The following is a 21,902-nucleotide window of genomic DNA, read 5'->3' on the forward strand; positions in this document are numbered from 1 at the left end:
CCTTTTTCACAACACAAGTTCTCACCTGAGCACAAGATGACCAGCAAAACCTGAACCGCCTGCAGAAGAGAACACAAGTGCTGTTTATTGAAAGGCATCAGTGCATCCACACATGGACTGTATGCCTAGAGATGTCCGATAATATCGGCCCGATATTGGCATGAAAATGTAGCTGTTATCGGGTGTTTCCTTACAATGAAAACTGCTTAAAAAAAAGGCGCCAATCAGTGTGGCTGCGCCTTGTTATTTTTTAGAGGCTAAATGATGGAATTTGTTTGCGAGGGGTGGAAGGTGTTGTCGCAGACCTCCCCCTCTGTTCATATGGCTTTCCAACCTTCACATAGATGGCTTTCCTTGCTCCTCTTTCAAACCGTCTGTCTTCTGATGGCCTGCTTGGATGAGAGTCGAAACGTCTTCTGACACGACCTTCACAGTCCAGTTGCAGTCGTACGACGGAGTATTAGGGCCACGTTGAAAGAAAATAACAATTGAAGATTTGGAGAATAAAGTCTGTTACGAGAATAAATGACATGTCACACGCGTCAGAGGGAAAATAGAGCATAGATCTTCAGGAAGGAAGCTTTCTTCCTGCTTCAGGCAAGCTTTTATTTATAGCGTCGCGCAAAGCAGAGCAGTTGAGCATTTCGCATTTGGATTAGCATGTCTAGCCTCAGGCAATGCCATACTCAGAAATGCAGGACTTTACTGACAGTATTCGTTTTTTTCTTGTACATTTACGACTTTTATTCTCCAAATCTCATTATTTTAATACTCCGTGGTAACATGCATTGCCCGAGACGGCTATGAAAACGGAGGGCTTGGGCAAAGGTAGACTTGCAGCTTTTTTTCCTCGTAAATGTATGTTTTCCTCATAAAGTCCACTCCCAGTATGACTCAGTGCACACGTTGTGTTCACCTGCAAACCCTGCAATGTTGCAACATCAAAAGACCCTGTCCGAATAATTGATGAAAATTAGCCTATTCATTCATTTTATAAGTCATTTCGGGTCAAAATGTACATTCAAAATGTACATTTTGAAGGGGAAAGTTCAACAATCAGGATAAAGCGGTATCCAAAGTACCAAAAATGCATCCAACCAACGACAAAGCCTCATTTTGGGGGGAATGTCCACACAGTGACAGGTTTTGGAACACCGATATCGATGAAATCTTCCAGATTAAATGTTCTTAATGTACCAAATAATCAACAAACAAACTTATTTGTTCATATAGAAAACACACAGAGCGATAAACAAACTCATGCTCTCATTTGTGCTCCATTCTCCTTGCACTGTGAGGCGTTCAAGCACACTCGGAATTGTTTTAGGTGCCAATTGTTTTCAATTTTTATTCACGTACCCCCTACGACAATTGGTGCACCCCACTTTGGGAACCTCGGGACTAGCTAACGACAGAAATTTGGCAAAGTTTAGCTACTGATGTTAGCTATCGTTGAACGTGCTGTTGTCAGACATGTACACAATCGTGGAAAAAGACCAACCACTATCGGTACCTGATTACCAAACACAATTCCAATAATATCCAGAAACGTTTGACTTCATGAACCGTTCACAGACCGAAGCAAAAACCTCGTAAACTAGTTGATATTTACAGACCCGCTGCTGCATCGTGTTGTCTTTGTAAAATGCTATTTAGCGTGTTTTACCTTAACGGCGTGACTCCTTGGACCACTCGCTGTTGGCAGGAGCATCGTAGGAGCATCTCCTGACCAAACACGTCACAGTGATGTTTGCAACGTCACAAATAATCATAAAGCTCTCAGGAGGCGCTTCCCCCTTTGTCACCATCATGAACGCATGACCAAAGAGATAAAAAAACATCCAAGTGATGCATCAAAGTGTTATAAAATTAAAGTTTTAACCGCAGAAAGTTGTCTTTGTTTGTGTGCAACCTCTGATGTGTCCATGTTGTTCAATTGATATATACCGTATAAATATATTTTATTGTTTATGACATTTGATTTGTGGAAAAAAGAAGCAAAAGCAAATACAAAACACACTATGGCTTGTGCAGCGTTAAGGAAAAAGAGGAAATAAATGGTTGAAAACGTGTATTCTTTTATAAAATAAGTGAACATTAAGCCTCCACTAAGCAATGTGAAACATTTGGCTTTTCCCTGAGATGGATAGATTTTTAAAATAGTATTTTCTTTATTTCTACCCGTTTTACTCTTGCTGTGCTGCTGTTACTAGTACTACTGGGGTCTTGTATGCTGAATGCTTCATTTCCATGAGAGCACACAGCCAAGGGATCAATAAAGTTCTATCGAATCTAATCTAATTTGACCAATATTGCGCTCACATTAATGAACATGTTATGAAAATTACCCTCCTCAAAAGGTTGCATTTAATGACATAAATGCTCCCTTGGTGTAAAAATATTTGCTGAAAATTTAGTGCATTATTTACAATTTTTAATTATTATTTTTAGTACACTGTAGTCTTGTAATAATAAGAAAGTTTGCAGGTTAATTGATTTATTGCAATGTTCAGAAGCATCTATTTGAGGGCACCGCCATCTAGTGGACACTACGCGCTATTACACTAATATACGTAGCGCACGGGTGAAGAAAAATCGGCTTATAACACAAATAAAAACCAAAGTCCCACATTTTAACATAATCGTGTATTGTTTTTAAATGAAGGTATCCAAATGTGCAGTAAATATGTTAAAAATGAGTCAAAATCTCGAATGTGTAAATTGTGCTTTTTCTGTCCACGGCCACAAGGTGGTGCTCATTCTCCTCTTAAACACAGTAGAGCGATTTCGTTCGCTCCAAAATATTATTAGGCATTATTTTAAGCTTCATTATTTAACTAAAAGGCCATTCCACACTCTTTTTAATTATAATAGAGCTCTGTTGGTTTATGTAATGGATACTTAATGATCACTTCTATGCAAGTTAAGTGAATTAGGTCACCTAAAAAGTCACTTCTCAGAGAGTCTGTCAGAATCAACTACAGAATTGACAGGTGAGGCTTTGCATGCTAATCAAGCAAGGCCGCCAATTATGTCTTACATAATAAGATTGACATTTAAAGACATTTAAAGTCAGTCTGCGAATGCAAGCCGGGTTGACTGAAAGGTTCACGCGCTTGCCGATCAGTCTATTAGCATGACGGCCATAATCTCATATTTGAATGCAAAAAAAAAAAGATGGAATTCTCTATCAAATATTGGGGATTTATGTATTTGTATATATTTACATATTTTTCTTTAATATTCAAGTCCATGCTTCTAAAATGACATTTATTTTCCCTCCTACTATGATGAGTTTATTTCTATTAAATACAACTTTTTTCTCTCTTTTGACTTAATTTGTAAAATTACAGATGTTTTCCCCATTTCTGCTTTTTACTTTTTTTTTTATTTTACAGTTATTTCACCTTTCTTCCAGTAAGTTTTCTTCTGGTAATATTATTACTGCATTCCGATATTTTGGCCATATTCCCAGAATATTCTAACCTTTTGCCCAACTCAATTTTCCAAAAATGACAACTTTATTTGTTTTGTTTGTGTCTTATAATACTCCAACTTAAAAAAAAAAAACTAAACATCTTTTTTCCTTAATGATTCAACGTTATGCCACTAAAATTACATGATTTTTCCTCTTAATAATTCTCATAAAATTAAAACTTTTCTCTGTTAATATTTTGACTTTATTCTGGGAAAATGACAGCTGTTTTTAATGATTTATTTTCCAATTATTTCAAGTTTGTTCTCGCAAATGTTCCTCTTGTAATATTCTGACTTTATTCCCATAATGATTTGAAAATCACAACTTTATTTTGTTTTGCTTCTCATATTAGAACTTATAGGAAACTAACATTTTTAAAAAATATTTCAACTCTTATGCTCCTAAAATGACATTGTTTTCCCTCATAATATTATGACTTTATTCTTGTAAATGACGACTTTTTTCTCTTCATAATTTTGACTTAACTCTCGTCAAATAAAAGCTATTTTTTTCAATTTTTAAAAATTATTTTCCAACTCTTCTTGTACATTTCCTTCTTGTAATATTGTGATTTTATCCGCATGTTTTCTAACATTACAACTTTTTCCGCAACCTCATTTTCCATTCATTGTTTTGTTTATCATAATATTACCACTTTTTAAAAAGTTTATATTTTTATATATAGTTTATATTCTTTGATATTTCAACATATTGCTACTAAAATGACATTTTTATATTATTTTTCTATTTTTCCTCATAATATTACGGCTCCATTCTTGTAAAATTACGACTTTCTCGCGTTAGATTACAACTTTTTTTCTTACAATAAATGTTTCCATTTTTGCTGTTGTTGTTTTTTTTTGTAGTTTTCTTGTTAAATGATACTTTCGGAATGTGCCAAGGACCAATTAAAAAAAAAAAACAGCCACGGAACACAAATGGCTCCCGGGCCACACTTTGGAGACCACTGACTTAGCCGAAGAAAGATGAACTGATGAAAGGGTTTTGCTGGTTTTCTCTTGAAGCTACGCTAACCCCGCTGCTATGTTGTTATGTCATGAAAGTGCCTTGCAGGTGAATATTCCTCGACGAATGAAGACATCACGGCTAATGTTGAGCGCTGTGATCGTGAGATGAAATGAGTGATCTTGGGGAGCACTTGGAGACGAAACCAAGGCAGGCGGCGAGCTCACCAGGCGACAAGGACGAAGATGGACGGCTCGCTCGGCAACTCCACAACGCTGCAATGTGACGCCGCTTCTGTCTATGCAACAATTTCTATTTTCATATGGAAAGCGGCTGCCACAACGCCGCGCTAATTAATGAGATGACTGAAGTTCCGGCGGCAAAGCGGACGTCTCCCGAGCCTGATGATTCGCACGACCCCCCCCTTTGTCGTTGTGTTCCATCAATGCTCTGCGTATTTTCATTGAAGATGACATGTTAGCGCAGGTGCACAGGAATAAAAGACGACTTGTTATGTTTTTACTGGCTTATACATGAAGGGGCTCTGATTGGCTTAAGGGTTTACTGCTGTTCCGTGATACGATTGTTCATAAATGATCAAATACCGCGGTGCATTGGGAAGTAAAGCTACCATACTGGTAAAAAAAATAAAACAATGTGTGTCCCTACGTCCTGTTTATGAGCAGAAGTGTCAGCTTATCATGAAGACAAAAATCCTCCTCCACCAGGCTTCGCTACACATCTTAAAATAAAGCCCTGCGCTCTGGCAACTCTCCGCCAGTCAGCTACAGACGTGGGAAGTTTGATGATGTTGTCTTCAGCAAACAGGCTAACCTGGCATGATTTTGTCGAGGGCAGATGTGAGCTATGCTAGCTAGCTATGCTAGTGTTGCTAACGCTTGTGTCCTCCTGTTCCACTCCTTTGTATGTGATTTATGGCCCCTATTACGTTGGGGGTTAAAGTTAGAGTTAGTGTATATGGAAAAATGTAGCGTACCCGCCTTCCCCAGTGTGGAGATTTTATTTGGTAACCATCGGCTATTTACAAACATTTACAAAAAAAATAATAAACGTCATTGTTTTTACCTTTGTCACACAATTGACATGGTTAAACCAAAGTACAAATAAATACAAACAAATCTGAAATACACTGTGAATACCCTAACCACAAAATAAAAACCCTGTGGATAAAAAAAAAGTGAATAAAAATCATAAAAAATATGTTTTTTTGTTGTGTTGTTATACTGTATATAATAACGCAACAATTCATACAAATATATATACAGTACATCCAATAACTGTGTATATAGTAACATGAATTGGCTGTTTCTTACCAATGTAAACTGTTCATAAAGTTAATAGTACTTAATAGTAATAACGAGTTATATTGAAGGTGAATTTTTATTTTTTTTTTAATGCAGTAATTCGGCTCCCGTTCGCACGCTGAATTTCATGGCTTCACTCTGTCACTGTTTTCCAAAAATATATTAGTTAAAAATGTATCGCCCTTTTGTGGTTGAATGTAACATTAGGATCATGAGTCAAACTAAATTAGCATATTATGCATTTTTTGCCTAAATTAAGCATTTTCAAGTGTAAAAATGGGAAAATGAACTAAAATAGAAATATAAGGCATTCAGAAGACGCATTCTTTTTTTTTTTTTTTTTTGGAAAGGGAATACTTTTAATATGCAGTAGTTGTTTAGCCACGCTGACATCTCAATCATCATCACTTGCTGTCATCAACTTGGAGCTAAAGTTTGCACCTCCATCATCACATTCTTCTCTGGGATCCAGTCTTCTTTCCACCATATTGACTCTTGCATTGTACGCAGCATGTTTGAAGTCTGGTCCTTCCAAAGACATGAACAGTCCAAGATTTTTCTGGTAGGTTTATTTCAACAGCGGCTAAGCCACTCCATTGATGCGCTTCTTCTTGATTGATGCTTCTTGAGCCACTCCTTTGGAGGCATTGTCATGCTGGACCATCTTCAGTGTTCTGGCAGTGTTCATTAGTGAAGTCTTCCTGTACCCTTAGCAGAGAACCAGCCCCGAAGCAGCATGTTTCCACCTCCGTGTTTGAGAGTCTGGGTGGTGTTCTTCGCCTGCTGTTCATCACGGCAAAGACCGCACACACTGGAGTGCAGTTGTCCTATCCACCTGTTGCAAGGACAGCCTAGGAGGGTTTCTTTTTGGAAAATGTGATTTTTCTTGGGGGGGGGTTGGTGCACAGGCATGTCTAACCAACTTTGGTGCCTAGCAGGATTCAAACCAAACCCCATTTCATGAGTACAGTAGGAACCATCGCCACTGCACTCCTTTGTAAACTCGTTCATGATCTCAAATGTACTTTGACCTAATCCCATCAAAGGAGGGGTGTGACTCGACACGAAAGACGCCACCGAGCAGCATATTTGTGGAGACTTGGAACCTCCGCCACAAGCGAGGATGCCTTGAGGTGCTTTAATAACCCGGAGTGACTCAGCGAGGCATCCTGCACAGCTTGACGGGCAGCATGCGTTACGCCCTCCAGGTAAACTACGTGACTGCAAGTGGAAAGAAAAGCTGCCGTGTTATTATTGTTAGGGTGGGACAGGGCACGTTTAGCACGTTTAGCTAGCAACGGTGGCGCAGAGCTTTAAAGTCGTTACCGGGGAATTAGTCAGGCGTTTGTAGGGAATGAGAATCGTGTTCCAGAAGTGTTTTTAAAAATGGTGTCCTTGTAGCGCTGCTTAGCCACGGATTGACATTTAAATACTTATTGGACATGACTCTTCTGTGCTTGTATGAGACTCTGACCAACATGAGATTAGTCATTGGACCGTGTCTCCCACAGACTGCAAGGGGCGGTCCTGGTGATGTCTTTGGCACATTTGCATGTCATTTTATACACACTGAGAGACAAAAAGTAAGCAAAAAAAACCTGAAAAGCAAAACAAATACACTGTACAGGCATCCCTCGCTATATCGCGGCTTGAAGATCACTCCGTCACTAGATTGCGTTTTTTCAAAAAATAATAAATGGCCGCTGATTTGTGGTTGACTGTAGCCTAGTATTAGTCCCAAAATATTGTAAGACATGACATTACATGACATTACCTTTCACGTTACTGAGCCAGCAGAGCCCAGCGCACATGCCACGGCTGAAAAAAAAAAAGGTTCTTCTCTAATTCCGTGTGGAAGTGGTACGTTTTTTGGCTTTTTTGTCCTTCTTCCTCGCTGAGTTTAGAATAAATAAATTGGAGAGGCTAACTATTTAGCTCGCTAGTGGTCAAAGAGTGACAGAATAATCTGTAAAAGTGACTATTAGGGTGTTGTTTCATGTCTTAAAGGGCTCTAATAATAATCAGAAGACGCATTCAAAGACGTTGGTATGATTGGTAGTACTCCACACTGGTCACTAGGTGTCAGTAATGTCCAGAACAGGAAGTAAAGAGGAAAGAATTAACGCGCATGCGTCGCTATAATGTCTTATTTTCTGTTATGATGTCTGCTGTATTGGGTAATACGAGTGTAAAGGTGACTATAGGGGTGTTATTTCACGTCTAATAATGTTAAAAAAGCGTATTTAGAAGGTTGTAAACAGGTTTTCTATGCTCTAACTGCAAAAACATTCCATTTATCAATAAGGAATCCGAGTTTGCAAAACGCACTTATCACGGTCGGGTCTGGAACCAATTAACTGCGACAAATGAGGGATTACTGCACTGCCTAATGGGCCAGCCGGCTCAGCATATGTCACCATAGAAGATTCCGGAAAGGGCTTCAAGCATTGTCAAACACTTTCTGCATTTCGCTTTTAGCGAGGCGGAACGTCTTCTCCCCGGCTTTTGTGAAGGCGCCAACACTTGTCAAATTTGTGCAGGGTTCTCCGAAGCGACGCGTGCAATCTAAAAGGTGACGTTTGAGACAAGAAATGATGGACTTATTTATTCTTGTGGCGCGAGCTGCGGGAGAATATTGAATGATGTCGAGCGAGGCGCACACAAGCTAATTCAAACACAGGACCTGTCAAAGCCGACTGAGTGCGCCGTTCGGTTTAATTGGGACGACTCGAGGCAGAGCGATGCAGACAAGATCATCAGATGCCATCTGGCCGACATTAATAACTCAATTCCTCATGTGGGGCGCTCAAATTAGCATCAACGCGCTACACAAACAAAACCCCCGGATAAGTGAGTGGCGCGGTGCCTCGACTTTTTTTTTTTGTTGTTTTTTTTTTGATGTGACACATTCCTGACGCTCGTGTGGGAAATAAGGTTACATATTTTAGAGGACGCTACTTGTGACGTGTACGCTTAAACTACTCGGGCCTACTTCAGAAGCAACGCTGACATCTCACGGGGGCGATCAGACGACGGGCGTAATAAGCTTTTTTGGCAGCCTTCACTGCTGGGAGCTCAATCATTTGTGCCGACACGAAAAGGCATCACCGGCCACCTACTGGATGTCTCACGTACACAAGGACCCCGCTGCTGGTGGGGGTTACCCTCCAATACACCCCACTGATGGCAGGAACGTGCCAATAACGGACACACACATGAAACAGCCAAAAAGTTAAAGCAGTTACACAACACCACGTCTTGTCAAAGCATCTTCCTGCTGGAAAATGTTGACACAATATTTCACTTGAAAATAACAATTTGAATCTGAGATTTCGAGAATAAAGAAAAAAGTCACATATTTACAAGAATAAAGTCCTACATTTATGAGAAAAAAAAGTTGTACATTCACCCGAATAAAGTCGTAAATTTACGAGGAAAAAAAGTCGTAATAATAGGAGAGTAAAGTCGTAAATTTACAAGGAAAAGCCTGCAACATTACGTGAATAAGGTCGTAAAATTACAAGAAAAAAGGTCATAAATCTACAAGGAAAAAGTTGTAATATTACGTGAACAAACTCCTAAATTTATGAGAAAAAAAATTGTACATTACAAGAATAAAGTCGTAAATTTAAGAAGAAAAAGTTGCAATAATAGGAGAATGAAGTTGTAAATTTACAAGAAAAAACCTGCAATATTACGTGAATAAAGTCATAAAATTACAAGAAAAAAGGTCATAAATCTACAAGGAAAAAGTTGTTATATTACGTCAACAAACTCGTAAATTTATGAGAAAAAAAGTTGTACATTCACCAGAATAAAGTCGTAAATTTACGAGGGAAAAAGGCGTAATAATAGGAGAGTAAAGCCGTAAATTTCCAAGAAAAAACCTGCAATATTACGTGAATAAGGTCGGAAAATTACGAGAAAGTCATAAATCTACAAGGAAAAATTTGTAATATTAAGTGAATAAAGTCGTAAATTTATGAGAAAAAAGTGGAAACATTACGAGAATAAAGTCGTAAATTTACGAGGGAAAAAGGCGTAATAATAGGAGAGTAAAGCCGTAAATTTACAAGGAAAAGCCTGCAACATTACGTGAATAAGGTCATAAAATTACAAGAAAAAAGGTCATAAATCTACAAGGAAAAAGTTGTAATATTACATGAACAAACTCCTAAATTTATGAGAAAAAAAGTTGTACATTACAAGAAGAAAGTCGTAAATTTACGAAGAAAAAGTTGCAATAATAGGAGAATGAAGTTGTAAATTTACAAGAAAAAACCTGCAATATTACGTGAATAAAGTCATAAAATTACAAGAAAAAAGGTCATAAATCTACAAGGAAAAAGTTGTTATATTACGTCAACAAACTTGTAAATTTATGAGAAAAAAAGTTGTACATTCACCAGAATAAAGTTGTAAATTTGCGAGGGAAAAAGGCGTAATAATAGGAGAGTAAAGCCGTAAATTTCCAAGAAAAAACCTGCAATATTACGTGAATAAGGTCGGAAAATTACGAGAAAGTCATAAATCTACAAGGAAAAATTTGTAATATTAAGTGAATAAAGTCGTAAATTTATGAGAAAAAAAGTGGAAACATTACGAGAATAAAGTCGTAAATTTACGAGGGAAAAAGGCGTAATAATAGGAGAGTAAAGCCGTAAATTTACAAGAAAAAACCTGCAATATTACGTGAATAAAGTCATAAAATTATGAGAAAAAAAGTCAAATCAATCAGGAAAAAGGTTGTAATATTGCGTGAACAAAGATGCCTGGTTTGGTTTGGTTTGGTTTATTTGAACATGAAGGTTACAATGGAATACATCTCATGAATCATCCTTTCACAGGTCCACATGTCCACAAGGAGTAGGAAGAAGCAAAGCTTATATATAAAGACTAGATCTGGACCAGGGCATCACTGCGGTACCTGGACGCATGGAGGAGATTCCAGGAGACAGGTAGTTACTCCAGGAGAGCTGGACAGGGCCGTAGAAGGTCCTTCAACCCTCAGCAGGATCGGTATCTGCTCCTTTGTGCAAGGAGGAACAGGATGAGCACTGCCAGAGCCCTACAAAATGATCTCCAGCAGGCCACTGGTGTGAATGTTTCTGACCAAACAATCAGCAACAGGCTCCATGAGGGTGGCCTGAGGGCAGCTACACCACTGGTGCCCTGTGCTCTTCACTGATGAGAGCAAGTTCAACCTGAGCACATGCGACAGACATGAAAGGGTCTGGAGATGCCGTGGAGAACGTTATGCTGCCTGCAACATCATTCAGCATGACCGCTTTGGTGGTGGGTCAGTGATGGTCTGGGGAGGCATATCCCTGGAAGGACGCACAGACCTCTGCAGGTTAGATAATGGCACCCTGACCGCTATTAGGTATCGGGATGAAATCCTTGGACCCATTGTCAGAACCTAGGCTGGTGCAGTGGGACCTGGGTTCCTCCTGGTCCACGACAATGCCCGACCTCATGTGGCTAGTGTATGCAGGTAGTTCCTGGAGGATTATATAAATATGCATTAAAAAAACAAAACTTTTTTTCTTTAAAAAAATGAAAAAAAAGTAAATTTATTTTAAAAAGTTGTAATATTACGTGAATAAAGTTGTAAATTTGCAAGAAAAAAAGTCGCAATATTATGACAATAGTCGCAAATTTACGAGAAAAAAGTTGTCGATTCACAAGACGTTTTACTATTACAAGAATAAAGTCATAAATTTACAATGAAAAAAGTCCCGACTTTATGTTACAGGCATTGTCTGTGTGACCTTTGGCCTTGGGCATGTGGAGGAGGCGGGCTAAGTGAGAATGCTAATCTGTTCGTGTTCAACTGCTCTGTTTTGCTGCCACGTTATAAATAAAAGCTTGCCTGAGGCAAGAGAAAAGTTTCCTTCCTTCCTGAAGAGCCGTCTGACACGATGACACATAATATTAAGACTTTATTCTTGTAAAAGTATGACTTTTTTGTCGTACTTTTACAACTTGTTTTCTCCTAACTTTACGACTTTGACCTCAAAATTTTTTTTCCAATGTGGCCCTCATACTCCTAATACCTCATACCTAATGTCAGAATTTAACAAGAAAACTAAAAAAAACCCCAAAAAACAGCATAAATGAAAAAAATCTGCAGTCAATTTCCAAGAATCGTCGTGAATGCCGAACCGTGATCGGTAGGGATCTACTTTGCCTGCCCTTGTGTCCTCCCTAGCAGCACAGGGTGGCTGTGGAACACCTGCACTGTCCATCCACGTCGTCACATGTTCAACTCCCTTTTACTGGCCAACATGTTCCAACTTGAAGGTTGCCAGAAACCCGCCTGTAAGGACAGGTACAGCATTACAACATCGAGTTCACCTGCTTGCTCAATGTTGTGGTCTTCGTGGAGCAGCAGTTACCGGAACTCTCCAGCAGAGGTCAGCTTTTTGTTCACTGTACCAACCCTCCCATTACATCATCATGACTGCTGTGAAGTATCACCACTGCTAAGTCTTGTTCGCTGAGGAGAATCCAACCAAGAATCAGTGGAAAAGATGTCCTAAGCTGCAGAACCCCCCCCCCCACCAAAAAAACCATTACAGATGGATGAAGAAGTGATGCCAGCTCCCCAGCCACATCCTTTTGGGGAAGAAAGGATCATAAACATGGAGGTGAGCGTGGGTAGTTTAGAGGGGGGTAGATGCTCGGCGTGAGTCATCATGTCCACCATGTGCGGTTCATAAGCGACTTCCTGTTGAACAAGCGCAGTGATTCATGGGTCCTCCACACTCACAGTAAATTGTTTGCAATGTTGAAGCAGAAGCTCCAGAGGAAGCCAAAGCGCAGCTGCAAAGTCACGCTGAAGAAAGTTTTACAAGCACTTACTGATGCTGCAAATCACTGGATGGAGTGTCAAGAAAAAACAACAAAAAGACGTGCAGGGGCTTCCATTAACAGCAATGTAAAACAAGGAAATTGGTGTCGAGTGTGTTTTTTAGTCTTTTTATCATCAGCTTATTTTTTAGCAGTCAGAGGATGTGAAAATCCAAGGCAGTAAGAGTGCTTTGACAAACACTAAGGTGTGCTATTTATCCAATCCAACCTGTGGACGCCTGAACACACCACGAGGGAATCTCTCAAAAATCAACTAATAGCCTGCCTAATCCGCTCCTTCGTCAACCAGCCGCTCAGGGCCCATCTTAGCATCCTACCCACCTCTGTGTACCAGCGTCCTATCAAATGAGCTCAGGTGTTTGACCCACATGTTCGGAACACATGAGCGCCGTGCCTGCCCTGAATCCCACCCACGTGTGTCCTGTCTGAGTCAACTGCTGACCAGTTTCAATTCACTTCTGTTTTTTTGTTCCCGTTCGGGCTTCGCCTCCGCCCCATGTGCCGCGGTCCAGTCCGCCGGATGTGAAAATCCAAGACAAGTCAGGAGAAAATGAACAGCTCTTGTTGACAAGGTGTCTTTTAACGGGACTGTATCCTAACAGGGCCGGCTGCAACGCTCTCCGGTTGCACGGCCACAGTGCTTTTAAATATTTAATGGGGGCCTGTCACAGGAGCTCACTTCTGACATTGACGCCAATTTTATCAAGTGCCTGACTGAAAATCATCAGGGAGAGTTATAAAGTTGGGACTGAAAGGCTGCCACGAGGCTCCGTCGGAGGAGCCTTGGACGTGTCAAGCCGTTTGACAGCGCTGGTGACAAAACTTGACGACAAGCATGAGCGGCTTTGGCAGCGTGACTGTAAATAGCGAGAATTAGTCCCTCGCGTCCCCCGGCCTGTCACGGCTCCACTTTGACAAAATCCACAAAGTCCTGGGAGAAAATACTGTAGCAAGCGCTCTTTAAAGAGCAATAAAACGATAGACATTCATTTCTCTATTTTTACTTCTCGATCTTATCATTTTATTCAGGGGGACAGATTTTCATTGCAGGAATCCCATTGTTTTGTTGAGGAAAAAGTCATTTGCATTGGAAAGGAGGAATGTGACAATCCGCGCCTCGGTATACACCGCAAGCGCTTAATTCCTGCTCCATTTTTAATTACAAGCCAAGCAGTTCAATATCACAGCCTGATTAAAAACTTCACACACTGGCTGGCTGCCTGGCGGAGTAAATTATTTTATTTGTGGAGATTACATCTGCAAAACGCTTCACAATGAGCGATTTAACAGCGCCCTTTGGTCCGGGAAGGGGACGTTTAATGGGTCTTTTGGGCGAGTCCTCCTGGGCATTTCATTGACTTGGACTGAGTGCATGCAGAATGCTGCTTGTGCTCGCTGAATAAGCGATGGGGCACGCTTGTGGCCTTTGCATCAATCCATACTGCTAAAGGCCACATGCGATCTTTAAGATGGAGAGATCATTCACAAACCGTCCGAGGGACAATGCACTGCTGTATCTTTCTATTTAGTCACAAAGAAGCTCTGCTGGGACACAAACATGGCGGACATGCTAGCAGCGGTGAGGAAATCCAAGTTTATGTGAATAGTTGTTTCCATTGTCTACATTGACAATGGAGCCAAAGGGACTCCAGAAAAAAGGGAATATATACGCACCGAAGGCACTATAAACATTTATCCACAATAAGTGTCATTTTTAGAACAATAATTACTCTGAAACTAAGTTTGTAAGTGTGGTGTTAATATGAATTCATAATAATGATGGAGTTTACAGTTTTTGATAATGTACACTCAAAGTATTTTTCAATCAGATCAATCACAGGGTTGACTTTGTGCAAGTGAAAGACAAAAACGAAGTCACTTAGCGGCACGATGTCGTCCCGTCTCAATAGCGGTGCAGTGAGCGAAGCCCTGAAATAGCTCCTATTGATTGCTCATCAGCCATCAGGGAGGCCGTTTGAGAGGAAGATGACTAAATTATTTTGGAGGGCGTTAGCAAGGTGCACCCGCGAGCTGACGTCCATAAAGATAATGTCTTCCACATGAGAGATGGCTGGAACCAAAAAAATAAAACAAAAGCAAGCCGAGGTCGTATCATTGACTCAGCGACATGTTCTCATAAAAGCTTTCCAATTAGGGCGGTTAAAGCATTCGCGGGAGTCGCCTTGAAGCCTCTCCAGAGCAGAAGCTCAAGCTTTCAGCTGGATTTGTGCTGCAGAAAGGCATTTTTCATCAAATGTATTTTAAAATGACTTTGACATTGAGTATAAATAAGCCGGGAATGGTGGTTGGGAGTGATAAAGAAAAGCATCTGAAAAGTTTGAACTCTGATGTTTGTGTCAATAAATAATAACAATATTCTAAATGTATTTCATTTTATTATTTACATGGAATTTATGGATTTAAAAAATCTTAACATGGACATTTCTATCCTTTCATTTATTCTTATTTTTTACAACTTTACATACAATTACTTTGAATGTAAAAACACGTTTTAAACCCACTGATTCATTTTTACAACATTAATATTAAAGTAATATTAATTAATATTAATTTATAATTAAAACTTGAATTAATATTAAAGTTTTATGTGTGACATTAATTATTGAGGATATATATTTTTTTATAGCGCTGTCAAAACGATTAAACTGTTCAATCCAATTAATCACAGAGTTGCTGTGGATTAATTTAGTTTAATCACGATTAAATACCATTTCTTTTGAATGTATATTAACCCTGTTTCATTTTGCACGAGCAAAAAGACGCGATAATCATTAATAAGCCTCAAGAAGAGGGACGCCACACGCCTGGACAAACTGGTGAGGAAGGCGGGCGCTGTCATCGGCACTGAGCTGGACGGCCTGACATCTGTGGACGAGCAAAGGACACCGAGGAGGCTCCTGTCCATCATGGACAGCTAGCATCATCCAACGCACAGCATCACCTCCTGACAGAAGAGCAGTTTCAGTGGCAGATTACTATCACCGCCCCGCTCCACTGAAAGCCTGCCAGGACTGGACTTATGACCTTATGATGCATCATTGCACTACAAATTGACGTGATCAGTTCCGTATTTATTTATTTATTCTTATTCTATTTTCTTATTTCTCTTATCTCTCCTGTCTTGCCTTGGTTGTTTTATTTTGTGAAGCGAACCCGTTTATTATGACGTGATATGAAGTGAGATGAACAAAATGTCTGTTTCATGGTTGCACGTACATTTGAAAATGTCTCCAGAGATAAACATAAAAAAGGTGTTTCTGTACAGCGCAATCGACTGACCGATTCATTATTTAAAAGCCTACTTGTTCGTCACCGTCAAGATATTGGCTCCTGCTAATGAGAACTTTCTCCGAACAGGCAAATGACCTCTTTTACTTGTTTCCTTTCCCTCCATCCCCCTTTAAATATTAGCGCGGCGTGGCTGCCAATAACCCTGATGAGAGTCTACAGTAAATTGGCACGGCGAGCAGAGAAAACAGCTAACTGGGTTGATATTGACATTACGTCTGCCAAGAGCTGGCGCCGTGATCAGCCTGGATGGCTGGGATGAAGATCGAGAAAAAAAAGAAGAAAAACTTGATCAAAGATGACATCAAATCAGGAAATGGAATGATCAGATATTTAAGTATCTGCTGTGATGGAGCAAATTACCAGACGAGAAATACAAATCAAGCATCTTTGTTTGAATTCAAGTGACATCGTTTCCGGTGACTTGGACCTGATTGAATGACTTCTATCAGCAGCCTCCTAAGCGCCAAGTTGGGAAGGTTTTTTCATTCCCTCGTCTTTATCGCATGAGCTCGTCCTTGAGAGAAAATACTTGAAATGTCAATAAAGGAGAATACGCGAGAATACGCGTGCTTTATCAAGCCAGCGGCTGCTCAAAGCGCTGGTAAATGAAATTCTCAGTGGAATTTCCAGCAGAAGGCCACGACTTCATATGGTGATGCTTGGGAGCTGTGAGCAAATACCGACATGGGAAGCAAGCGGTCTTTAAAGGCGGCAGCAGGGGGCGGATAAAAACACATTTGATGAGCTGCACTGGCTTGTAACAAATGACTCTTCTTTAACTATACAAGGGAGGTAGTTTGTTCAAGAAATACTTCATTTGGAGCAGCGAAAAGGTTGTTTATGTTCAGGGTACTGGAGTTTTAGCCTTGCACTGTTGAAAACTGTCACATATAAACACAAAAAACCTCCCACACTCCCCAAGTACAACATTGAGATACGCATGCCAAGCCAGTAGTTGGCGGGATTGCGTTATAAACAACCGTTATAAACAAATTTTTTCATCGTTAGATCACAGAAAACCCGTTTCTGACTTTGTAAATACGGTTTTAAACATTATTAAAGCCCTGTAGACATGAAATAACACCCCAGAGTCACCTTTGCGCTCCTTTTCATTGTTTACGATACATTGCGCAGCTCTTATAGCTGCAGGGACTCGAGATGCCGTCTCGCTTGCAAGCCCAGCGAGCTAACCAGTTAGCCTCAAATGTATTTCTTCTCAACTTAAGAAGGCAAAAACTTACCACTTCCACACTGAATTTCAATACAAGGATGACACAATAGCTCACATGTAAGTCTACGTTACCTTAGTTGTGTCTCATTTTCTCTGTTTATGTAATACAAACGTAAAGGTGACTATAGGGGTGTTATTTCACGTCTAGAGGGCTCGAAAAATATAAAAAAAAACTTATTTAGAAGATCATAAATGTTTTCTATGCCATAACTACAGAAATATTCCATTTATTCATGAATGAACTTATCGTGGTTTAGTCTGGAACCAATTAACCCCGACTGTACATCATTACGTCGTCAGCCATGACTTTGTTGACATTAAACTGGAACGCTCTGAGGGCGGAGAAGAACAAAACAAAACAGCAACGCTGCAGTCCGCCATTGCTGCTTTCGAGACGTAATCAATTATTTTTGCTCAACAAAAATGTCCACCAACCAACCATTTATTTCTATAATTTAGTTAAGACTAAATGTACTGCCGTTTTAATTGACTAAATTGTCATAAGACCACCAGAAGGCGAGGTTTTCTTTTCACTCAGTGAGGCTCCCTGACATTTTAATGATCGCACTTTTCCTTTTTTGAAACAAACAAAAGTCACACATATAAAAACGAAGCAGCCGAGTGAAGGCACAAATGATAACGTTGCCTGTTTCACAGAAGGACACGCATTTAATGAACTGCTTTATTCACTTCAAACAGAGCAGCGTTCAAAAGAGGGAAGCTGGCGTTTGAAAAGGTGCAAATGAGTTGCAACACAGCAACAGTTGGATTCTTTGTCTACGGGAGACCAAACATCACACAATCAAGACGAACACCAATGATATTAATAACAATGATGATAGTGGTGCTGATATTGATGATGATGAACGCTGCCAATAAAGAGACCGCGCACCTCCTGCATTTGTGACATGTTTATGTGTCGCATCTCCAGAGAGCATAAATGAGAGCATAAACAGCAACAGCGAAGGCGTCGTCAGCTCAGGGAGTCGTTATGCGACGCTCGCTGAGACTCGTCACATTCCCGAGTGTTCTGCTTTGAAACATCAGACATGTTGATGTCGCCGTACTGCAAAGTTTGGTGTTTATCAAAATAATTGATTGGGACTCGCTTCTGGATTTTCAAACCTGAGCTGACTAAAAGGCTCCCGCGCCACAGTCTCCGCCCCCTCCAAACCCTCTGGCGGAGCTTGGCGTGCACCTCCACCTTCTAACTTTGCGTCAACGGCGACACAGACAGCACCGCTGTGATTTGACAAATTTTCTTCGTACATCATTTCTGGTTCTTCCCTCTCGCGGAAGCTTGAAAAAGTCAACAATGGAGCAAGTTGAGGAGCGTCCCAGCCAGGGAGGGCCAAAGTGCGGCCCGTGGGCCATTTGCAGCCCATGGCTGTTTTTGTAAGGGCGCCTGGCACATTCAAAAAAATATAATTTAACCAGAAGACCAAAACAAAACCAAAAAACAGCAACAATTTTACAAGAATGAAATGAAAATATTAACAAAAAAAGTTATGTTTCAATCTGACGAAAAAAAGCTGTAATTTTACACGAGTAACATAATAAAGGAAAACAAATTTTCGTAGCATTACGCTGGAATATTTAAGAAAAAAGACATTTTTTTAGGTCATATTATGATAAACAAACAAAACAAAATAAAGTTGGAATTTTTGGGGGAAAAAATCAAACGAATGTTGAAATAGTTTTATTCAAATGAGGCAAAAAAGGTGTAATTTGATGAGGAAAAACTAAGTAAAAATAATGTCATTTTCGTAGCACAAAGCTGAAATATTAAAAAATGTACGTTATTTGTTTAAGTTTTAATGTGAGAAAGAAAAAAGTCTTTTTTTTCCAAAATTAGGTTGGGGAAAGTTCTAATATTATGGGAACAAAGTCAAAATATTATGGGAATAAGGTCATAATATTACAAAATAAAAGTTACAAAGATTATTTAAGAACAAAATTTTAATATGTGGAAAAAACCAACAAAAAGAGAAAGAGCGAAGTTCATACTAATATGCTTTTTCACCTATACTTGTATCACAAAGCTGAGATGCAGTTTTTTCTTGAAACATATTTAAGTTCTTCATGGTTTCCAAACATGAAAGTGGCACTTGTATCCTTTAATACGATAGTTTTATCCCTTCGGTTGACATTGTTCAATACTTGACCAGGAACTAAATAGCTACAAGTAGTCAAAAAGGAAAGAGTTGTGGTTGCTGAGTCGCAGGAAAACACTGCCCCTAGCGTTTTGACAGAGAATTGCACGTCAACCACTCGCCTCCGGCTGAAGAGCTATAACTGGATCTCAGAAGGGCCGGCGTAGTGACTTTGTGGCGCCCCCTATGGGTTGTGGTCAAAATGCTTTGGGAGGCATGCTAGCATACATGGAATAAACATATCCTCACGAGTTTCATGATAATTAGACAAATGTTCATTGACAAATGTGCATTTTTTAAGGTATTTTGCTCAATAGCAGCCATGTTTTTCAACCGATCTTGGTCAAATTTGACACACGCGTGCTTGTCAGCGCCCTAAATGTGTGTACCAAATTTCACGGTGATTCGGCTAAACACTATAAAGTTATACAGTGGTCGAGCACACTGAGCAAGTCAACCCAACCAGAGATATTTTTACCCCGACAGGATATTTTGCTGGATGGCGGCCATGTTTTTCAGCCAATCTTGCTCAAATTTGACACACACGTGCTTGTCAGCGTCCTGAAGGTGTGTGCCAAATTTCATGGTGATTCGGCGAAACACCCTAAAGTTAGAGTGGTAGACCACCTTGAGCAAGTCAACCCGACTTATGGGGTTTCCGAGAAAATAGCCCAGGCAACGCAGTAGGGGTGCACGTTTTGCCAAATATTCACCCTTTTGTGTGCAGCGGTTCAGGAGCAGAACAGTAATCATGTGACAAATTGTTCATTTTTCATACCTACGGTTACATACACTGTACAGTCAATCAGCCGTGAGTGTGTGTGGAATAACAATGAAGAAAAGTGATTAAGTTGTTCCCGCAATCCAGAACCACTTAAACGCACACACCTACTCGCCCGCCCCCTGCTGCCCAGGATATTTTCAATTAATCAAGCACGCCTCATCAATAATGCATCGCCCCCGCAGCCAGTCACTCTTCTGCAGCCATTTAATGAGGCAGCGCGGGCCGGAGGGACGACACCAACGTTTGTCACCGCTCAGCTCACCAGCAGGCGACGGGTCGTTAAGGTAATGCGTCCAATGATGGTGGAGGAGTGTACTTTTTCTTTGCCACGTTGACTTGTTGCTAGGCGGAAATCACGGGGCCGTATAAGCCAAGTGACTCCCAAAGACAACGGGAAAGGATGATAACGCACTGCTCTCAACTGAATACGTTGGGACCTCGGTTAGCGTCAGCTCCAGTTAGCGTGTTTTTCAGTTAACGTCAAAAATGTCAATGTCAAAATTTTTGCCTCGGTTTACATACGTGCTCCGGTTAGCGTACAACACGGCGTGTGTCTTGTTGCATTATTAATACACTGCCTGATCCCTAAGCTTCTTACAAAGAAGGCAGCCTGCTAACAAAATGGCAACCGGAAATGCAAGTCCTACCTATGCTAACAGCGGTTGGGTAACTGTCAAAAATGTTAACAAATGCGTAAAACAATTCTAAATACAAATAATGACAAATGAAAGAGATAAATGAACTTTTAAGGTTACTTTTACCTTCATTGAAATGTGATTCTTGATGTGACGGCTCCCAAAGACTGGATGCGGCAGCGAGACACCACACAGACAGCACTTTCCTGTTTGGTTATTTCCTGAATTCAATTTTTTTCACATTATTTTTCTAAATGATGGCACTTGCAACTTTCTTTGGCTCCATTTTGGGTTTCTGACATTAGAAAATGATTGGATTCCAGAAATAACTCATTGCAAAACAGGAAGATGGTGCCCATGCGGTGTCTCGCCGCCGTATCGTCACGTCAATCACGTCTTCAGTGATGGTAAAAGGAAGCTTCAATGTTCATTTATGCCTTTCATTCATCTTTTATATGGATTCATACGCATCTGGAATTGTTTTCTGCATGTTCAACTATAAAAATATGTTTTGTGTTAACATTTTTGGCTTTCTGGAAAGGATTAATTGGATTTACATGATTTCTTTGGGGAAAATTTGATTCAGTTAGTGTCCGATTCCGTTAGTCGGACCTTCTGGAACAAATGACTGACGCTAACCAAGGTTCCATTGTGTAATAAAAACAGCGCCATCTGGTGGGAACAGGTTGTTCATGAAGCTGAATTCATGTTGTTAGCAGTGGCGCTTATTCGGTGTGTCTCTCCGTCCTTTTACTTCCCTGAAGCAAACACTTTCTCACTCACCTCACATTTTATATTTAGTTTTCTTCCCTTTGCTGCCGACTCATCGCTTGATGTGAAACACATCAGTGTGCCGTGCGTGTGTATTAATACGTTCTGAAAAGCTGCGCTGTTTGCATGCATGTGTGCTCAGCTGCCACCTTACATAATAAAACGCTGAGCCAGCGCGAGCGGCAAATGTAAACAGGAAGTGAGCTGTGCTAACGCCTCGAAAAATGTTGCACACGTTTCCCCATGCTTCCCCATGTAATGGAACACTTTTGCTGACCTCACAATGAACCACGTACAGCACCCTGCAACTCTGGAGATAAAAACGTGACTAATACACACAGACATGAAATACTCTAAAAATGCTTTTGGTATTC

At 40.2% G+C, this 21,902-nt stretch overlaps 1 protein-coding gene across 1 annotated transcript in view; it reads right to left on the reverse strand.

Annotated features, from left to right (window-relative positions):
* The window catches only part of LOC129174285 (protein disulfide-isomerase TMX3-like), a 145,491-nt gene that overhangs the window by 4,647 nt on the left and 118,942 nt on the right, over positions 1–21,902 (reverse strand). Inside the window, exon 16 of the mRNA XM_054766116.1 lies at positions 26–59. Coding sequence (XP_054622091.1) covers positions 26–59 — 34 coding nt within the window. The remainder of the gene's footprint in view (positions 1–25; positions 60–21,902) is intronic.

Source organism: Dunckerocampus dactyliophorus, chromosome 21 (assembly GCF_027744805.1).
Source record: "Dunckerocampus dactyliophorus isolate RoL2022-P2 chromosome 21, RoL_Ddac_1.1, whole genome shotgun sequence".
NCBI classification, from domain to species: Eukaryota; Metazoa; Chordata; class Actinopteri; order Syngnathiformes; family Syngnathidae; genus Dunckerocampus; species Dunckerocampus dactyliophorus.